This window comes from Microcaecilia unicolor, chromosome 2 (assembly GCF_901765095.1).
Source record: "Microcaecilia unicolor chromosome 2, aMicUni1.1, whole genome shotgun sequence".
Taxonomy (NCBI): domain Eukaryota; kingdom Metazoa; phylum Chordata; class Amphibia; order Gymnophiona; family Siphonopidae; genus Microcaecilia; species Microcaecilia unicolor.
In genome coordinates, this window is record NC_044032.1 from 522697903 (window position 1) to 522719827 (window position 21925).

At 42.8% G+C, this 21925-nt stretch overlaps 1 protein-coding gene across 2 annotated transcripts in view; it reads right to left on the reverse strand.

Moving 5' to 3' along the window:
* ANAPC4 (anaphase promoting complex subunit 4) overlaps positions 1–21322 on the reverse strand; it is a 96708-nt gene extending 75386 nt beyond the window's left edge. Inside the window, exons 1-7 of one of the 2 annotated variants that reach the window (XM_030191251.1) lie at positions 21290–21322; positions 14737–14859; positions 12865–12970; positions 9781–9913; positions 6644–6718; positions 6458–6484; positions 6301–6345 (exon numbers count right to left, since the gene is read on the reverse strand). In XM_030191251.1, coding sequence (XP_030047111.1) covers positions 6301–6345; positions 6458–6484; positions 6644–6718; positions 9781–9913; positions 12865–12970; positions 14737–14844 — 494 coding nt within the window. In that variant the 5' untranslated portion in view covers positions 14845–14859; positions 21290–21322. Of the gene's footprint in view, positions 1–6300; positions 6346–6457; positions 6485–6643; positions 6719–9780; positions 9914–12864; positions 12971–14736; positions 14860–17779; positions 17876–21289 lie in introns of those variants that run through there. The other variant, XM_030191250.1, reaches the window with a different exon arrangement.
* Positions 21323–21925: the final 603 nt, after the last annotated feature.

Consider the following 21925-nt stretch of genomic DNA (forward strand, 5'->3'; position numbering starts at 1 on the left):
AAGACAAGATTCAGATCCCATGAAGGTAAACTCTCAAATGGAAGACACAAAAGCATAACACCCTTGAAGAACCTGGAAAAATCCGGATGAAGGAGACAATGGCCAACCTTGGACCCCCTAAAACCCGCAATTGCAACTGTATATGGAGAGAGAATATTGCTAAACCTGAAGAAAATTTAGTACCTCTGCGACAGAAGCTCATAACAAACGAACTTCCCTGATCTTAAACCAATCCTCAAAAATTCTTAAAACTCTCACATAAGCTAAGGAGGTAGATTGCTTCCCGGGACTCAACAAGGTACCAATAACTCTGGATGTGTATCCCTTATTCAGCCACCATGCCAGCTTCACTGGGAGGCTCCAGATGCACCGACCACTATCTCAGCCTCCACAGCACCCCCCTTGCAAGGGCTGAAAGGAAGAGCTTCTACTCCGAAACCTACTTCACTGGGCTCCACTCAACCTGCCCAGATGGTATCTCCTAGCGTCTCTAGAATGCCCACTGTTCTTAGAGTGAGTTTCCGAGCGAGATCTATCCTCAAGAAGTCTATGAACTTTGGATTCATTCAAATCCTTTACCAGTTTCACCAAATCTTCACCAAAAAGTAACTTACTCTTAAACGGCTGCTGACTCGGATGTACTTTTGAAGCCTCATCTGCAGACCAATTCCTCAGCCAGAGGAAATGCCTCTCCACTACTGCCAAGGCCAAATTCTTTGCTGGTGCCCTAACAAATTATATATATGTCTGCAAAAGGCTCTACCCAACTCCAAGTTACTTTCCCAGTAGCTCTTCTGCATGTTAGTCCAAACAATGGTCTTAGTGCATGTTGATTATTGTAATGGAGTGTATGCCGGTTGCAGGGAACAACTACTAACTAAATTACAATCAGCCCAAAACACAGACACCAAACTAATCTACCCAAAGTCACAATACAAAAGTGCCAGCCCGCTACTACAAAAACTTCACTGGCTCCCAATCAGAGCCAGAATTCTTTTCAAGATTTGTACACTGGTTCATAGAATCATTTTTGGTCTCGCTCCTGAATACATGACCAACCTAATTGACCTACCACTCTGCAACACTGTCACCGGAGCACGTAATTATCTTGTCCTTCACTTTCCTTCCTGCCTAGGATTAAGAGTACAGGATAACTCACTGTACTCATCGGGCTTCCCCTTTTTGAAGTACAAAAAACTGGAACTCACTACCAAAGGTTAAGATCTACGAGTAGCTATATTCTCTTTCGCAAACATCTGAAAGCCTTCTTTTTCAGGAAATTCTTTCAAGTTGATAGTAAATACTAACCTTCACTCACTGCACTAGTCTTGAGCCAATGATCACATCTGTCAGTTACTTTACGTTCCATTACCTCACTGTAATCTCTCACTTTGCTCTTCGCTAACTACTACCTAATTCAATATTAGCTCTCTTATGTTCTATGATTTCTACATTTAGTATTTCTCCTCTGTTCTTATTGTAAGCCACATTGTAAGCCATGTTGGGAAAATGTGGGATACAAATGTCAAATAAAAAAAAGTTTATCATGCCTTCAGAAACTTGTGTCATGGTTTCCCTGGGAAAATCCGAAGTCTTTCTGACCAGTGAAAACAGGCTTAAGCCACACAACCTCCACAGATGGCCACTTGCAATCTCAGAGCACAGATCTCAAAGGTACTCTTCGGGAGGACTTCCGTCTTTAAAACTGAGGATCCTTTAATGCTGCACCCCCTTCAAGGGGAAATTGCTGGCTTCTTGGTGACAGCTATGACCAGCGGATCCGCTTTTGGTAACTTGAAAAAACTCTCCAATCCCATCAAAGGAAGCTAATATAAGTGAGCTATGGCTCTGCCAATTCTTAGGGTTGAATCGGAGGCCTGCTATTTGGCTTCCACCATCTTTTTGAGATCTTCATTATACAAGAAGGTTCTCACAAGCTTCCTGATCCCTTTCAAAATTGGATCTCCTTTTCTACTTAGCAGAGGTTTCTCATCTGACAAAACAAAGAACCTGTAGAACTTCAATAATCAACAAAGAGGGAAGCTCCAGTCTACAGAAAATGTGAAATACAGTAGGGTCTTCACCCAGAGGCACCTCTGATCTCCCAGCCTCTAGGTCATCCCCCAAACTGGCTTCCTTGTTTAAATTTCATCCAGGGGAGTCAAAGAATCCTCTGAAACCAAATCATACAGATCCTGTTTTTCTGATAAATGCTGCCTCTTGGCAGCCATGGGCTCCAGAGAAGAGGGGATCAGCAAGCCTTGCTTCACACAGAAGGCCTAGTGCAGTGATAATACACAAGAGAAAAGAGGAGAATAAAAATCAAAAAGTCAACAGACAAACAAAACAGAAGTGGAAGTCACCAAAACACAAATGTTCAAGACTTAGTTATTATAGTTTGGAGTGCCAATAGGAGTCCCCTGCAACCCCACATCTGGCAGTGTTGGCTCAGTGCAAACACAGCAAAGCCACTATGTGCAGACACCATGCATCGTGCTGAACCAGAAGAACAGCAGCACGGTTTCTCTAAAGAAGCCTCCATCTTGGCTCAAAGGTCCTTGCAATACCCAGCAGAAAGCGTCCCACTGCTGAACAAAGGATATTTCTATCTCCGAAATGAGAGCTAAGCCGCAGGGGGATGGGAAACCTGATTCGGAAGGCTTTGCAAGTGCACTTACATCTCTTTTTTTTTTTGGCAGCTGTTTGTTTCTGTTCTTGGGAGGCAACCTGGCACCATTAGGCTCCTCACAATAACGTTCATCTTTTTTTTAAATACCTGTAGGGCTAAAACCCTACATCAAGGCACTGCAATTCAGCACTGGCCTGCATTATGAACCTGACTTTTACAGACTTGACCATTTTCAGACTTAATGCAGAGGCTTGGTAATGTGTAAAGGCCTCGAAGTGCATAAGGAGCCAGCCAGTCTGATAAAAGCAAAACAACTTGGACAATAACAACTTTTTATTATTAGCATAGACGTCACTACAGGGATTTCAGGTTGTCATATTCCAGACCACCTGGCACTAAAAAAGGTATAAAGACCCCTTCCTTGAGGGTATTATCAGTTAGCTGGCATGCAAGCTGTTTTCTCTTGGAACCTGGTAACAGCCATTAGCTGGCTCCAAGCCCTGCCACCTGATGAAGGCTTGTAAATCTGTGGCATTGCTGCCTGAGACTTTCCGACTGGGGAGACTGCCTGCTGCCTGAGTTCTTGATCCTGACTTATCGTCATGCACCGGTTTTCCTGATCCACCATCATCAGTGCCTGTGCTGCATCCAGATCCAGTGTTCATGAGTGATACCATCTGTCAGGTCTGAACTGTTATCTCCTTAGTGCCTGGGGTTGTGAGGTATCCTAATTTCAGGATTAGGTGAGTATCCGTTATCTTGACTACACCCAGACCCTTTACCATCATTTTGGGTTAGCATGACTCATTGTCTCTGATTACATCTATTATTATTTGCTGCCAATATTATAAACAGCTTACCTTTTGATAATAACATTTGAGCCTTGTCTTACTCTCAGTAAAAAGTATAATAATTGTTGACTGTGTGGGAGAGGTAATTTAGATTTATTTCCAGAGTGCTAAAAATACGTTGTTCCTTTCACCCACTGCCAACTCCATTTTTGGATTTGGTGATAATGTGTTTAGACCCTATATTATATACCAACAAAATAGAACCAGAATCTTATTCCATTATTTCTAGCTGAAGTATTCAGGCAACCGACCTGCTTTGAACACTCTAATTTTTTCAAATTACGCTCTTTATCTCCCCTCAACCCCACATATGGAGCCAAAAGGGCGCATCCAAACTAGGCCAGACTCAACGAGAGCTGCACAAGTACTCACCTACAATCTGCTGAGGAGAGTGAGAAACACCTGCAGGCTATGGGCTGCACAGGTGTTTATATTAAGACATCACTCAGTAGTTCTTAGTATCCTATTTGCTGGAAGGAGAGCACATACCCCTTGTCGAGAATGGTTTGGAGAGATAAAGAATAAGTAGTGGCTAGTATTCAAAAAGACATGCAGTTAGCAGCAAGTACCAAGAAAATAAGTTCTTTTCTTTGAATTTTGCCACCTTTAGTCACACAAGTTATCATATGGCCAAAAATTGAGTTTTGGAAGCGGAGGGGCCAGGGATGTTCTAGAGGTAGCATTTACAGTTATATGGAGAGTAGTGAAATTTAGGGGTCCTTATACCGAGGTGCGCTGAAAAATGGGCTGCACTAGTGTAGGTTCGTGTTTTGTGCACATGCAGATCCATTTTTCAGAGCGCCTGTTTTTGCTGAAAATGGACTGGCGGCAAAATAAAAATTGGCGCACGTCTATTTTGGGTCTCACACCTTATCATCAGCAACTGACTTAGTGGTAAGGTCTCTCATGTTAACCATGTGGTAATCACCTATGCGCGTCCAAGTCAGAGTTACTGCCTGATTTTCGCCACGCCAGAAATGAAATTACCACACAGGCTACGTGGTAGCCGGGCGGTAACTCCAAATTGACGCGTATTAGGTGCATGTAGGCGCCTACGCAGCTTAGTAAAACGGCCTCTTAGCTGCTTAACTTTTATGCTTCAAGTGCTGTTAGCTTGCTGACAATTTATTTCTTAGTTTCTATTTAACCTGTTCCTTTGGCCCTTGAGTTCAACAAAATTAATTACTTTTTGTGGTACAGATAGTATAATGCTTGTCGATGCTGAGAGGAGTCTCACATTAATTTTCTATTCAGAATGAGAGAGAGACCTTAATAAATGCTCCCATCTACAGTGCAAGTAAACCAGTGCAGAGGAGACAGTATTGGATGCACAAAGTCACACTGATAAGTCATATGCTTGGATATACAGGATCCTAAACCATGACTACATTGTGTTATCTGTCCTTTCACACACATATTTATCAGCAGTTTACTATGCATGTGCTTTTTAATAATAGTGTTTGAACAGTTCTTGTAGAGAACTGGGCCCAAGTTAGAGAGAGAGAGAGAGAGAGATCCATTTATGGTTAGAAAGATTCTTCTTGGAGGAAAATATCATAGGTACAGCTTTAGGTGGGTTCTGATTATTTTTTGCTGCTTACAAGTCTCAGCTGCAATTTGCTGGTCACCGTTCTTTTTGGTTTCCTTTGTCAGCAACAAAACCTCAAGGATCAGCTCTTTCTGCTCAACTTTTTAACAATCTGATTTATAAGTTGTTTCCAAGTTTGCGAGTTATATGTGCTATACATCGACAATATTCAATGCTATAAGTAGCATGTTTACCTCTACAAATGATTATGCAATTTTATGGATGAAACATTGTAAGCTTGCTCTTATTGTTCAGAAAACTGAAGTTTTATTTCTGGGTACAGCTGTTCCTTTAAGATTTTCCTGCATATTTGCACAAAGACAGTTGCAAGACCTGGGCTTTCTGATTGAATTTGAAGCTTCATTATAAGAAGACTCAATCAGTGGTAAATAAAGCCTCTTATACTCTACAATTAATTTGCCGATGAAGCCCTTTTTAACTGATGACAATTTTTGTACAGTAATGTAAGTGCTGGTTATTTCTCACCTTGATTGCTTAACGATCTTTATTTAGGACTACCGGCTTCTTCCATACATGAGCCATCGTGAGGACTGTGCCACAATTTGATTGCACAGGGCACAAAGAATTGATGGTGCAAAAATCACTTCCCATCCATCGTCTTCCCTGCAGTGGTTAAAATGCAGTGGGAAGGGTGGGAAGCTTGTTACACAGGTGCAATTCTGGGTCGGGATACTCCTGGCATGCCACTCAGGAGGTTCAAAATTTGGTGGCATACATACTTGCAGATACTCAAAGTTCGAGCATACAACACCTATGTTATATGCTTTGCACTGGCTGTCAATTTTCAATTTAAGATTTTAATGCACAGTTTTAAGGCATTACACTATTCACTGCCTGTTGAACCCTCACCCACTTTTTAGCTTTTAGAAAGTAGTTAAAAGTAAACTTCTTTCAGCAAGTATTTTGTGGTGTTAACCAGAGGCACATAATTAATATGTATTTATTGAACAAAGCATTTTAGGTAGTCAGGCTGTTTACTTAGAGTCATTTTTATTTGATTGTTACCCTTTAGTTATTACTATTGCAGAGTGGCTGACTCCCTACAGAGTAAGTATTACTACTAGCCTGATGCATTTCACACGTGAGGCAGTTTTGCAGTGGGAGGGGGGGGGGGGGGGGGGTAGTGACAAAATTTCCACTTAATACAATCCTGCATATTTTTCACCTCATCCTTGATGACTACTTTATTAATCCTATCTGAAAAATCTTACCTTACATCACCTAGGAGCTTCATGATTTCATCTGATTTTTCTTCACTGAAATATGTAAAAAAAAAACAAAGAAAACTTTTTAATTAACCTAAAAGACATCGCATTGAGAAACATAATATCTACCACAGAAAAAAAATGTTAAAGGATACAATATTACCTGAAAATTTTTGCAGTGGTGCTGTAGCTATATTGAATAGAAATGCAGAAATTACTTGGTGCTGCTGTCAAATGTGATAAGTTTAGAAATCTTAATGCAAGCTCAGTAAACAAAACTCTGAAAACATGCTCTAAGTAGAGAAACTTGGTACCAGCAAGGCAGCAGACCCTGCTGCAGCATGCTTACTTTTTGGGCAATGCAGGCAGAATTGGCAAAAGAAGATTAGCTTCCTCCTCTGTGTTGTAAAAAGATGTGAGAATGCTGGGAAATAACAAAGAAAATATTACAAACTACTTGATATAAACCAGTGCAGTAGACAGATATAAAGCTTCCATAACTACTTAAATTCTGATTTCCTAAGCTGCTAAATTGGAAGTCCTTATCCTTCCTAAATCAAAAGATCTTCTGTGAATCCAGCAGTACATTCTGCAGGAATAACAAATTTTGAATGTTTATAGCATAGCTTTTTTTCAAAACAGAGCCTGTGTATATCAGTTGTTAATACAACATAGCAGCAAGGACAGCCTTTGCTATGTGCACCACTTTGTACACTGTTAAACAGTGCTAAATATTTCATGGTCTTTATTCAACTTCTAGCATATTGCACATTGCTTAATGGAGAAGTAGACTAGTAGTTAGAAGAGTGGGCTGAGAACCAGGGAAGCCACTCCTTCTTTCAGTATTGTGTCATCTGCAAATCTGACCACTTCACTTGCTGCTCCTTTGAACAGAATAAGCGGTCCTTTTACTAAGCTGTGGTAAGCACTAACACATGCTTATCACAGCTTTAAATGCCTTACTGTGGGACATACTCAGGTGTCCAGCAGTAATTTTGGCACTGGTGGATGCTATCCACCTGCTAAAAAATAGACTTTAATTTTTAGCATAGGGGGCAGGTCTGGGTGTGGACAGCAGGCGAGATCTACACTAATCGGTTAGTGAGGCTACATTGCACCATGCTAACCGATTAGCGTGTGGTTAAGCACATGAGCCCTTACCCGCCTACCAAATAGGTGGCAAGAGGGGCTCACATGCTAATGGGAAAATTAGTACGTGTCTGTTAATAGAAAAAAAATTTGGAAATTCAGCCATTTTACCCATGCAGTAAAAATGGACTTAGTCCGCGGGAATGACCCACATAAGCATGCGCTACGGCACTTTTTACCACACTTTGGTAAAAGGGCCTCTATGTTACCATCAGACCCAGTATAGATCCCTGGGCATTAACTCTTTCTGTTGGGAAAACTGACCATTTAGTCCTACTTTGCTTTCTATCTTTTAACCAGTTTCCAGTCCACAGAATGTCATCATCTCCTATCCCAAGACTCTATTTTCTTGAGGTATCTCTCATGAAGGACATTGACAAAATGCCTACTGACTGAAAATCAAAATACATTGTACTGACCAGTTCACCTTTATCCATATACACACTGGCACCTTTAAAGAATTCTAATAGATTAGTAAAGCATGACCTTCCTTTTCAAAATACATACAGGGTCTTTCCCAGTATGCTGTATTTATCCATAGGACCAGCAATTTTGGTCATAGGGCTAAATATTGCTTACAGTCTAAGCAGCAGATTTATTAACGTGCATAAATACAAGTTTATTTGCTTAGTAAAGAGGCTCCATTGGGAATAATTGAGCTTGTATTAAACGTGCATTTACTAACATATGTTAGTAAATCTAGTTAGTAAAGCTACACACACTGTAACTTTGATTAGTTCCTTATAACTTGTTTAACCGTTAACAGAACTTGCCTTTAGTTTAGCCACCCATTTATTTATTCAACTGACTTTGTACCACGCATCTTGTCCCCATCTAAAACTTAAAGGGTTGTATATATGTATTTGAATGTCAAGTGGTGCTAAGATGGCAACGTTGGCTGTATCGACTAAGACTGGTGCTGGGTTGGCTTGTACAGACAGAGTCCCGCATATAGCAATCCAGTTGTAGGATGAGTTGGAGAGAGCTTTGACGGAAACTCCAATAATTTGGAACTTGAGGACAGTACTGGGCAGACTTTACAGTCTGTGTACCGCAAATGGCAAAACAGATTCGGATAGGCTGGAGTGAGCTTTGATGGCAACTGCAGTAGTTGGAATGTAAGAACAGAGCCGGGCAAACTTCTACGGTCTATGTCCCAGAAACACCAAAGAAAGACCATGATCAATTATATAATATCACGTTCATTGTTGATTTAATCTTGAATTTATAATGAATGTGACTGTTGGGCAGACTGGATGGACCATTCAGGTCTTTATCTGCCGTCACTTACTATGTATGTTACTATATATCTGCACTTGGCCCCTCATACATATGGTAAACTGTATTATAGAAAAGTATTAGTATCATAGCAAAGTTATTTGAATGTTCTAATTATATGCTTATTAGATATTCCTTCACTAATGTGTCTTATTTTTCACCTGCCAGAGACTACTGCGCTTTCTTATGAGGTTGTGATCTTACGAGCCTCTTGTCCTAATATCCTCCTTCTGGAGTCCGATAAAAAGTTGTTCAACATACTGTTAGCTGTTGCTCTGCATTTGTCTCCAATTGGAAAAATGTGTACCTCAATTATAATGAATGGTGGAGTTACGTTTGTGTGATTAGGAAATATGAAACCATTTTGGCCCATAGGCGTCGACGAATAAAGTCTGTTTTGAAGACCTGGGCTCGTTTAGATCACTTTTGTAAGGAGCCGCATAGCACCACCTGATTTTGTGTATCCATACTGTGTGTTTCCGGGTATTGCCATGGCTCTTTGATCTTCCTTTGTGTTTATTTGCGGGGGGGGGGGGGGGGGGGGTGTTTGCTTTTGTGTTTATTTTTGAGTTTACCTTTGTATTATAGGTATGAAAAAGCCTTTAATAAACATATTAAAAAAAAAAAAAAGATATTCCTTCACTATTATGCTTACATCTTATTAAATCGCTGTTATTTGAATTTCAGTGCTGTGAAATGTGTATATTTTTGATCCTGTTCCATGGTAGTCCTATTAATAGGTTTCAATTTGCGGTATTTATTGTATTTATGTATATACTTGTACATTTTACTATTGTTATGCTGTTAACAAAATTGTAAGTTTGATGAAGAGATTCACCGCCTTGGGTGAATCTCTTCATAAATGTGGTTAATAAATGCAAATAAATGAATAAAGTTTACAGCACTAAAAACTTGAAGATGCTTTATACTGATCCACTACCTTCTTATTCCATGATACAGTTTTAGTGCTGTGTTCTTCTCCAGTAAATCTTCAATAACATAAGAGGACCTTTACTCAGCTATTGCCTATAATACGTATTTAAAGCAAACCTAGCCTACCTGTTTTCTTCTGTCACTTCCACCCAGTGCATACAAGTAATGGGAGAATCCACCGAGAAGGAGTGCAGGCTCTCTGGCTTTTCAACATCACACAACACTACTCGCATTGTGTCAGCAAGGACAAAAGCTAAAACTAAAACCAGAACAATACTATTATGCATTACACTGTTTCATAACACAGAAAAAATATAAACACTAGAACTGATTAGGCAGCATTATGAAACCAATTCACAGGCAGGCAGTGAACTTTCTGATTTTAAGAGCATTGAACTTCAGATCTGGACCAATGCTGGTACTTAAGTCTGAAACTTCTCTGTCTTTGATGGTAATAACACTGCTCCTTCTGTCCTATCCCCACTGGGAACTGCATAGCTTTGCATCATATTTTTGGTGTACATCTCAGAGATGAACTGTAAAGTCATTTGAGATACAATCAAGGATGAGAGACATTTTAAAAAATCAATTGTTATATGACATGAAGTAAGCTATTCAACACAACTACTACTGAGGCATAAACTAAGCTCATGCTCTTTACCAATTTTAAGTACAATCTGGCCAATATTCAGCCCATAGAAGCAGGCCGGCTAAGTGCCGTGATTGGCGCTGAGCCCAGATATGTAATGCTGGGCCGTTTCCGGTGACCAGCATTGAATACCCATTTTTGTTTGGCCAGCTTAAATTTAACCGTCCAAGTTAAGTTAATATTCAGCGCTGGTTGGTTAATTTTATAGCGGCCAAAGACAGGACTGCTGTTTAGGTGGTCCGATTTGGCTGATAAGCTTAGCTGGCGAAGTGCTGAATATTTGCGGCTAGCCAGTTAGCCATTATGCGCTAATATTCAGCAGAGATAATTGGCTATCCCGCGCTGAATATTAACGCTTAGCTAGCTAAGTGCTATTTAACAGGCCAGGAGCCATTCCTGGCTAGTTAAATAGCACTGACTATTGGCCAGAGTAACTCCAAAATATAGATTAAAATAATATTATCCAGATCTTGTATGAAGAAAGGGCACAATCTGATTTCATTCTAAACTTAAATGAGGCATGTAGTTTTAATGCAGACTATGGTGGCGTCTCCTTTAAGGTGCTCCAATGCCACAGGGCAAGAACCTATTCTAAATTGGCATCCGGGTGCCCACAGAATACTAGTGTAATCTGGCATCAATGTGCCTTACATTTAGGTGCCTTCATTACACGAGCCATACACCTGGTGTTAACTGTGGGTGGCCAAATATGGTAAAGGCACGCTTAATATAATGTTTTCCAAGTTACACAGGTAACTAAAATGCCTTCCCATTCTCCATCCAACTGTATGTCCCTTTGCAGTTGTGTGCTATAGCACTTACATGCACCCTTATAGAATAGCACGTAAAGAATATGTATGTGCATTTTTAACATAAGCAGCATCAAGTCAGTCTCACATTACTACAATCTACCAGTGGTGAACTCCTGTCCACATGTAAATAATCCAGACAGAGGACTAAACAGTGTCTTCAGAAACTGATTAACATAAACCACTGTCATCCTGTATTAGTTTTCTGGATCCTTGACAGGGCTGCTGAGAGGGGGCAAGATTCCCTGGGCCCAGCCTCCAAGAGGGGCCTGCTGCCAGCAATAGAAAAGTCGCTTTCTTCAGACTTCTGGTGGCAGGCACAGGCAGAAGGCTGGCTTGGTCTCCTGCTCGTGTGCCAGGTTATTGTATTAACTCTGCTCTGCCGGCCACATTCCGCCTCCTATGTGAACTACATCCTATTTCCGCATAGGCAGGAGGGGACGCGGCAGAAAGAAGGACCTGTGGCCCACAGGAAAAATTAATGCAATAACCCGGCACACAGAAGCAGGAGACAGACCGAGCGAGTAGTAAGCTACTGACAGGTGGAGGGCGCGGGTGGCAGGTTTTCATGGGGGCTGCAGGGGGACCCCTTCAAAACTGTTTGGCCTGGCTTGGTCTCTCAGTGGCCCTGGTCCTTGAGAAGGCACCTTGAAACACAATGATCTGCACTTACCTTTTTACCCATGCATTTTTCTTGTTCTCAGTGAACCTTCCCATGAGAACAGCAGCAGAAAAACCAAAATATGAGAAAACTATATCCAATATATACTAGGAAGGCTAAATTTAAACCTATTTAGAAAACCGAGCTGATCTGACCTGGAAGTTAGAACGTAGACTGTGAGCTACAAGTGACAACCAAGTAAGACTGGAAGAGGATCCAGATCCTAAATGTATAATGCTCCTCCCATAATACCCCACCCTGGTAAACAGAATCTACTGGCATGTAAAATTCAATGCAAGTTGTTCGTTCATAACACAGATGCTTCTATCTTGAGGTCAGCAGTGGAACCAACCCATTAATCTCATTTCACACACTTACTACATTGGAGGTCCCTATTTCCCCATATAGTTATGAGTATTCATCTTCCTCATGGACTCTGTATCACTATACACTCAATTACTGTTGCCAGGTGTCCTGGGCTAGAGCACTATACGAACACCAACAGAACCAGTACATGCATACATTTGGGATTTCAAATACCGCCTCCAATGCAAGAGAAAATATAAAATGAAAGTAAGAAAAAAAAAACCATATTCCTTATTTTCACATGCATATGTGGGCTAAATTATGACAGCTTGAGTCTGAATCACAGGATACCGTCACCAAATACAAACAGCACTGGGGCCATCTCACTGTATGCAGCAGTTTCCTATCAGGAAATTCCTAATGAATATGCACAAGATTTATTTCTATATACCATCAAAATATATAGGATTTAAACTTCAACTGCTCTGATTTAGACACTTGGTATATGTGTGGGAAAATAGAACATGTAATGATCTATCTTGGTTTGGATTTGTTTTATTACACCAGCAGTACAAAAATGTTTCAGTATTTAGGCTAGGGGATGGCAACAGTTCTTGAAAGGTGCCAAAAACATGTAGTATCTTCTTGGAAGATGTTAAAAAAGCAGAGGAGATTTCTTCAAGCAAAATTCTGTTGTGCCACGTGTGCTGGGTATTGCCAACCCCTTACCTCAATACTGAATATGACACATGTTTTGTTCATTTAAAAAAAAAAAAAGGCATTACTTTTGCCATCAGGTCTCCATACAAGCGATGTCACTTCTTTTCCAGTGTTTTCATTTGGTGGTAAACTCCAAACTCTTTGAAAGTTTGCTAGCCGATGAAGTAAAACCTGAGAAACAGATGTAAACTGTACGTTAACAATATATTGGGTTTGATAAATCCCCCCCCCCCTTGACACATGTTCAGTGCATGACCATGTAAAATATGGCAAGAAGTCAAAATCATGGGTCTACACTTCAGTCAATGCTAAGCTTTATTTACATATGCTCTGAACATAAACAAGATACTGCTACAACATAGATTTACACTCCCCTATCAGCAGATAGAGGCAGAGAATGATTTATTTGCAGACATCTTGCTCATGGAAACTGTGGTGGCTAGAAAGCTGACTTTTTCTGGGGAGTAGTCAATTTTCAGTTTTATTGTAGGATGGTATGTATTGAAGGAACTGTAAAATTGTTTGAGAGTCTCTTCTCCCTCAGTCCAAAAGATGAAGAATGCTGCCTTATGAAGTTCACATTAGCAGTGGATATGTAAGGCAATATTGGAGGTGCTCAACTGATGCACCTTACAAAAATATTTACATTTTTTTCTTTTTCTGTAACAATTTACATTTTTTCTTTTTCTGTAACAATCTTTGAAGGATCCAGTGATCAAAAGAGACTGCTCTGCCGGCCACAGGTCCTTTTCCCTGCTGAATCCTACCTATGTGGAAACAGGAAGTTACTTCATAGGAGGCAGGATGTGGAAGGATGCAGGCAGCCTGAAAAGAACTCTCTCATTCAAACATATGAATTCCATCATATGAAGGAGCTGGATCCTTCAAGGATTGTTACAGAAAAAGAAAAAATGTAAATATTTTAGTAAAGTGCATAAATTGAGCACCTCCAATATCACCTTATATATCCACTCCTAATGTGAACTTCATAAGGCAGCATTCTTCATATTTTCAGAATGGATATCATAATTTGCATCCTCTTTTTTATGAATCCTTGCACTACTTTTGCACGTGCTTTCATTTATTCCATACCTATCAACCAGAGTCCTATAAAACAAATATAGTCTATTTTGCTAAACATCACAAGGTGCAATGTTATTAATAAACCCCCAATATACAGCCGGCAGCAGTTTTGCTCTCTGCCGCCAAATATTCAACCCAAATATTCAATGCCGGACCATTTCCGGCGACCGGCATTAACATCTAGTTTCATTTTTGATCGTGACAACTTAGCCAATTAAGCCGATATTCAGCGCTAACCGGTTAAGCGCTTAGGGGTTAAAAATAGGCCTGCAATTTATGCAGTCTATTTTAACCACTAAAAATAGCTGGTTTGGCACTGACTGCCACAACATATAGATGGTTAGTGGCTAGCCGCTAACTACAGACATTCAGCGAGAGAGAACCGGTTTTCTCCCGCTGAATATCCACAGTTAGGCACTAAAACACTATTTAACTGGCCAGGAGCTGTTAGTGACCAGTTAAATAGTTTTGAAATCGGGCCCAAAGAGTCCAGTATAAATACAAAGGAACTTTTTATTTTTTTGCTATTATTCAGTGACAAAAGTTAAAATTCACACATTGAAAAAGACAATTGGTTTGCTGTTTCCACTAATCACAAAGACCACCTCTGTTCTTCAGTGCCACTGAAATTTCAGTAAGATAGCCAGCCACATTTCCATCATTTACTTGTACATCCAGTATAGCTTTATCTTAATGTTTCATATGTTGTAACATGCCTTGAATGCTACAGTGAGGCATGTATATTAAATATTTAAAAAATAAAAATGTACATGATTACTTCTCATAGCATGCAAGGATACTACAAATTCATTCCCCTTGCATTTATATGAATTAGTAATAAATGACTTCCTTACCTCCCCAACTTTATTAGCAAGTGCAATCAGATCCCTCTTAGGTGACCATGCCATAAAGATTATTTCATGGGGAAGTTGTCTTTCCCCAACTTGACGAAAAACAGGCATCTTCACAGTCCTAGAAGTACAGCAAACAAACTGAACGACAGATTTTTTTTTCTTAAAATATTAATGCTCTCTGGTGGGTCATAAATTTAGAGCAGGTGCTCTTAACCAGTGGTTTCTGAACAGACAAGGACTAGGGGGCACACAATAATGCTACTAATTAGCAAATTTAAAACAAATCAGAAAAAATATTACTTCACTCAACATGTAATTAAACTCTGGAATTTGTTGCCAGAGAATGTGGTAAAAGCAGTTAACTAAGTAGGATTTTAAAAAGGTTTGGACAAGTTCTTAGAAGAAAAATCTATAAGCCATTATTAAGATGAACTGGGAAAATTGGAGTCACCATCCAGCTAGTCCTTATATAATGGTCTATATGGGAATGCACTTGAGGGGTGGGAGTTAGGGGGGGGGGTGATAAAAGGGGTAAATGGAAAATGTTTATTTGTATCCTGTTTCTCATACAGCTGTATATAGCAATTAATTTGTTTCTCCATGATTTGTTCTGCTATTTTAGTTGGTCAATTTTATTTAGTAAAAAAGCTCTATAAGGAGGACTTGGGAAAATCCACTGCTTATCAGGGCTGCTGAGGGGGAAGATTACCCAGGCCTGGCCTTCAAGTAAGGCCCAGCACCAACGATCAAAAGAGACTGCTAGCCAGCCACAGGTCCTTCTTCCTCCCGCGTCCTGCCTAAGCAGAAACAGGAAGTGAGACAGAGATTCTACCCTATCCCTCTCCTATAAAGAGGTGCTCATTGGAAAATGACACACACAAGGGAAATGCATTTTGCTCTGTTTTTTATTGCCCTCCGGGTCTTCTATCAGGGGTATAGGATGATATCATTCAAACCTTTATTGAATTGACAATGAAGTATCCTATTATTTCAGATTTTAATATATATTTTGAGGACCTCTTTAACGCTGCTTTTGACTCCTGACCACTTCTCACTTGCTTTTGACTCCCAACCACTACTCACTTGTCCTGTACCTTTTATTCCCAACTCTTTAATTCCCTTACCTCTTAGTTGTTCTGTCTGTGTGCCTGTATTTAGATTGTGAGCTCTTTGAGCAGGGTCTGTCTTTTTTGTGTATGGTGTACAGCGCTGCATATGCCTTGTAGCGCTTTAGAAGTGATAAGTAGTAGTAGTAGGAAGTGAGACACGGCAGGAAGAAGGACCTATATCTGGCAAACCACTCTTTCATTTGCTGCTGCGGGAGGGGAATGGTGACGGCTGTTGAGTTGTGAAAGGAAGGACACTCTCTAATGTCTTTCCCTCTTCAGAGTGTTTCCTTTTGGTGTTCGATTTCTTGCCCAGCTGATGGGAGATCGAGGACTGCGGTAAGTCGGGGACCGCTCTCATTTTGAGTTCCCTGATTTTTCGGGTGCGGGGCAGCATGCTGGCACAGCTGTCGCAACTAATATAAATGTGCCTTCCCCAAGCAAAGGACACACTGGTCATGTGGATCAGATATCGACATCTTCCCATTGCAAGCGCTACAGCGCTTGAAACCCTGTTTCTTTGGGGGCATGACAGGGAAGAATATCGCTGCCACGTTAAATTCAGTAAAAATGATGGAAATTTATAACTACGAGGAAAATAAAAGGAATTTAAGTAAATAAACTACACGAGTAGATAACGAAAACAAGGGTCGTAATCTGTCAAGCGGAAAGAAAAAAACTGTTAAGGGGGCGGTGTCACTAGGTATTTATACTATAACGGGGAGCGGGAGCTTGCACGAGCACATATGCAAATGATTTATACTTTTTATGCTTTCTACAAGTCCGGGTCACGGGGGAGTGACTTCACTTGTGTGGCTGCAAGATTTAATCTGTCCAGGGAGAACCACTCTTTCATTTGCTGCTGTAGGAGGGGAATGATGACGAGGCCCAGAAGATTGTTTGCCCTTGGCCTAGTTGCTTATTACTGGGATAAGCAGCATAAAATCTGTTTTTATTCTTTTGGGATCTTGGCAGGTACTTGTGACCTGGATTGGACACTGGACTTGATAGCTCTTTGGTGTGTCCCAGAATGGCAATGCTGATGTTCTTATGGTCAAACGGGGTACAGAGAAGGGTCCTGAAATCTAAGACAATTTATTGAAACTTTGTAGACAGTGTGAAGGCAGTTATTAAGGCATTTATTGGTAGTACAAACATGTACTACAGTAATTTTACACAAATACAAAGAAGAGGAGTGAAAAGTCTGCAGCAAACAGAATGTGCAGGAACAAAGCAGAGAAAGAGCCCAGAAGAATCTTGTCCAAAAGGACCGGATGTGGTCACTTTCGCCAATAATGACTGCATCAGGGGTATAATAAAATACCAGCCACAGACACACAGATTCCTGTTTTTAAAGATGCTTCTGTTTTACTGCTGTCTGTATCCAACAACAGCTGTCTTGGCTGCTTTATAACCAAGAGAAGCACTGTGTGCGCCCCTGCGTGGTGTTTATTACACCCCTGATGCAGCCCTATTGGCGAAACGTGTCTGCTTGTCTTATCTAGATTGTAAGCTTCGAGCAGGGACTGTCTTTCTGTGCATGGTGTACAACGCTGCGTATGCCTTGTAGCGCTATAGAAATGATAAGTAGTAGTAGCAGAAATGCAGCTCTCTCCCAAAGTTGATCTAGTCCTGGTTTACCACACTGCTGCAGGAACTTCAGTGATGAGCCTTTTGTAATATCTAAAAGATGGAAACCTATGAGTCCTTACATACAACAGGAAAAACACAGGCTTGTGTCAACACTGTAGGGAACCAGCTAACAACCCTACTTTATCACCAGCAGAAATACCAAGCACACGTATTTAACTGCCCTGACACAGAGAATACCCCTCTTCCCATCCCCGTCGCCAATCTAGAGCCAAGAAGGTTATGCAGGTTCCAGGACAATCCCCATCAGTACCAAACTCCTTCCCGCACCCAGCTTTAAAACTCACGCCAAGCCACGGTAGCCACCCGCTTATTTCCTTCTCCGTTGTCCCGCCCCCCTCTGAGGCAACTTCTCACCCACAGTCCTGTTCCGTCTTCCCAGAAAGAGGAAATTGCGTTTGAAAAAGGCGAGACTCTGGGGCAGTATTAGAATAAAGAGGTTAGACTGGGACAGGAGACGGCATGACGTCAAAACGTTGAAGCCAGCTCAGCCCCGCGGCCTCCCACGTCTAGCCGTTTTTGGGGTGTATATCATATGGGAGGCGCATACACCAAAGTTGCCAGGTGGGCGGTTAAACTAGGCTGTGATTGTGAAGTGCTTCATCCACGTTGTTGTTCTTCATTGGTGGTGGTATCATTTTTATTTGATCTCACTTATATTTTCAGACATGCCGGCTTGCGCAGCATACGGATGTACACAGAAGAAGTATCGGTTACAGAGTACTAATTTGTTCTAAATAGTGATTAGTATGTCATTTGGAGGGGCTGGTATAGTATAGAGACTCCTAGCACCCTCTCAGACTTTGTATTCGTGCACAGATTTTTTCATGTAGTAAAAACGGCCACCAAAACAGACATCATGTTATGAGAATCAGGTGCTCAACATTCTGAGTTTCTATTTAGATGATTAAGAGCACCGAAATACCCAGCCTCTGACCTCGCCTTGTCTACAGGTTAAGCTTTTTCTTTCACTTCCTGTGGGTCTGGCAGTTCTTCTTCACCTCTCTCCCTCTCCCTCCCCCATGGTCGTGTAAAGTCTATGTTGTTGCCAGCAGCAGGGTTGCCAGGTGGAAAATTTTTTTCTAGCCCAATCCAGCCCAAAAACCAGCCCAAAACCCGCCCAAACACAAACCCCGCCCCTGACACCCCCACCCCCACGTCATCACCCCCGCCGTCACCGGCCCCGCCCCCGCTGTCACCGGCCCCGCCTCCCACGTCACCGGCCCCGCCTCCCCCGTCATCGGCCCCGCCTCCCCGTCATCGGCCCCGCCTTATACGTCATCGGCCCCGCCTCCCACGTCATCGGCCCGCCCAAAACGTCACTAACCCCGCCCAAAAAACGTCTAACCCCGCCCCCCCGCGGCCGAAAAAGGCAAAAAGCTGCCCGAAAAACCGCACAGAAACCCAAAAAGCCGCCCAAAAAACCGCAACCCGCCGCGGGCAAAAATTTCCCGCGGCGGGTCGCGGAAAACCGCCCAATTGGGCGGTAAAACCGCCCACCTGGCAACACTGCCCAGCAGCCTCCTTGGCAACTCACCCCCACTAGAGGAACACCTGACATCACTCAACCAATCAGCTTGTCAGCTAAAGACGGTTTTTTTTCCCTCTGATCTGTTTAGAATCTCCCTCCCCCATAGAAGTAAATGTAAAACTTCCTATACAGAGAATTTCTAAGTCAATTTTAACCTGACTTGTACCCAAAACAGAAAGGAACATTTTAAAGTACCATCCCCACCTAATCATGGTTTATTTCTTGAAAAATAAAACCATATTTAAGAAACATCTCACACTTTCTTCAGCTAACTCCATTAATAATTTCCAAACTAACTTTAAACCTTTTCCAGCCAGCAGCATCCATCAAAACCCTGGAACAGCCTCCCCAGAGCCCCAGGGAAAAAAACATTTAATATATGTTACTATATATTACACTATTCGTTTTAAATGTACTACTTTGTAGCTTTATTGAGTGCACCCTAGTCCTAGTATTTTTGGAAAGAGTAAACAAGCGATTCGCGTCTACCTGTTCCATTCCACTCATTATTTTATAGACCTCTATCATATACTACTACTACTACTTAACATTTCTAAAGCGCTACTAGGGTTACACAGCGCTGTACAATTTAACATAGAAGGACAGTCCCTGCTCAAAGAGCTTACAATCTAAAGGACACGTGAACAGTCAGTCTGATATCTCCCCTCAGCCTTCATTTAACTGGACTATCTGGATAGTTCCACTGAATTTCCATACAGACTGCTTCAGAAGAATATGGACACTGCTGAGATGGTAAATAGAAAGAGTGAGAGTGGAATATCAGTAGCAGGGTTGCCAGGTAGAAATTTTTTTTCCAGCCCAATCCGGGCCAGAAACCAGCCCAAAACCCGCCCAAACACAAACCCCGCCCCTGACACCCCCACCCCCGCGTCACCGGCCCCGCCCCCGCCGTCACCGGCCCCGCCTCCCACGTCATCGGGCCCGCCTCCCCGTCATCAGCCCCGCCTCCCACTTCATCGGGCCCGCCTCCCTGTCATCAGCCCCGCCTCCCCGTCATCGGCCCCGCCTCCCACATCATCGGCCCCGCCTCCCACGTCATCGGCCCCGCCCAAAACGTCACTAACCCCGCCCAAAAACGTCACTAACCCCGCCCCCCGCGGCCGAAAAAAATCAAAAAGCCGCCCAAAAAGCCGCCCGGAAGCCTAAAAAACCGCCCAAAAAACCGCAACCCGCCACGGGCAAAAATTTCCCGCGGCGGGGCGCGGAAAACCGCCCAATTGGGCGGTAAAACCGCCCACCTGGCAACACTGGCCAGCAGCAGCATGATAGGCTGCCTTCAGCCTATGCTGTGTCCTTCCTCCTGCAATTTCCTGTGGGCAGGATGTGGCAAGGCATGCTGCTGCCAGCAACCGACTACCTACTTAGCAGGGTTGCCAGGTAGAAATTTTTTTTCCAGCCCAATCCGGGCCAGAAACCAGCCCAAAACCCGCCCAAACACAAACCCCGCCCCTGACACCCCCACCCCCGCGTCACCGGCCCCGCCCCCGCCGTCACCGGCCCCGCCTCCCACGTCATCGGGCCCGCCTCCCCGTCATCAGCCCCGCCTCCCACGTCATCGGGCCCGCCTCCCCGTCATCAGCCCCGCCTCCCCGTCATCGGCCCCGCCTCCCACGTCATCGGCCCCGCCTCTCACGTCATCGGCCCCGCCTCCCACGTCATCGGCCCCGCCCAAAACGTCACTAACCCCGCCCAAAAACGTCACTAACCCCGCCCCCCGCGGCCGAAAAAAATCAAAAAGCCGCCCAAAAAGCCGCCCGGAAGCCTTAAAAACCGCCCAAAAAACCGCAACCCGCCGCGGGCAAAAATTTCCCGCGGCGGGGCGCGGAAAACCGCCCAATTGGGCGGTAAAACCGCCCACCTGGCAACACTGCTACTTAGACTTTACAGGACCATGGGGGCGGGAGAGAGGTGAAGGAGCACTGCTGGACTCGCAGGAAGGGGGACAGACATGCACTCCGCTCCATGGATAAATCCTTCTTATCTGTTCCCTTCTCCACTACTGCCAACTCCAGACTTCGCGCCTTCTGTCTCGCTGCACCCTACGCCTGGAATAAACTTCCTGAGCCCCTACGTCTTGCCCCATCCTTGGCCACATTTAAATCTAGACTGAAAGCCCACCTCTTTAACATTGCTTTTGACTCGTAACCACTTGTAACCACTCGCCTCCACCTACCCTCCTCTCTTCCTTCCCGTTCACATTAATTGATTTGATTTGCTTACTTTATTTACTTTTTTGTCTATTAGATTGTAAGCTCTTTGAGCAGGGACTGTCTTCTATGTTTGTGCAGCGCTGCGTACACCTTGTAGCGCTATAGAAATGCTAAATAGTAGTAGTAGTAGTAATGTTGAACCTGCGGGGGAGGGGGTGCCAGAAGCGATGCCTTGGCGGCACCCTCTTCATCGCAAGTTGGCTCAGGGTGCCACTTTCTCTTGAGCTGGCCCTGTGAAAAAGAGTGTTCCTTACTATCCCATTAGACCAGTGGTTCTCAACCTTTTTTTAGTTGGGACACACACCTGACCGACAATACTTGCATTTGTGACACACTTCATAAATGATCCTTATGAACCTTTGGTCTGATACAGTATAGTCCTTATGAATTAAATGTAAACATGCTGTGCATCTATAAAAGCCCTCTCTCCTCCTCCCCTCCCCCAGCAACAGATGCAGATCATAACTAGCACATTTTTTTTCTATGGAAGTTACCATACAAAAAATATATGTTGTGCATGTTTCTATATATTCTGATTGTTATGCCAGCTGTCGGTATCATAACAACATAATTAGTGTCATAGTGGGACAGACCAAAGGTCCATCAAGCCCAGCATCCTGTTTCCAATAGTGGCCAATCCAGGTTACAAATAACTGGCAAAATCCCAAAAA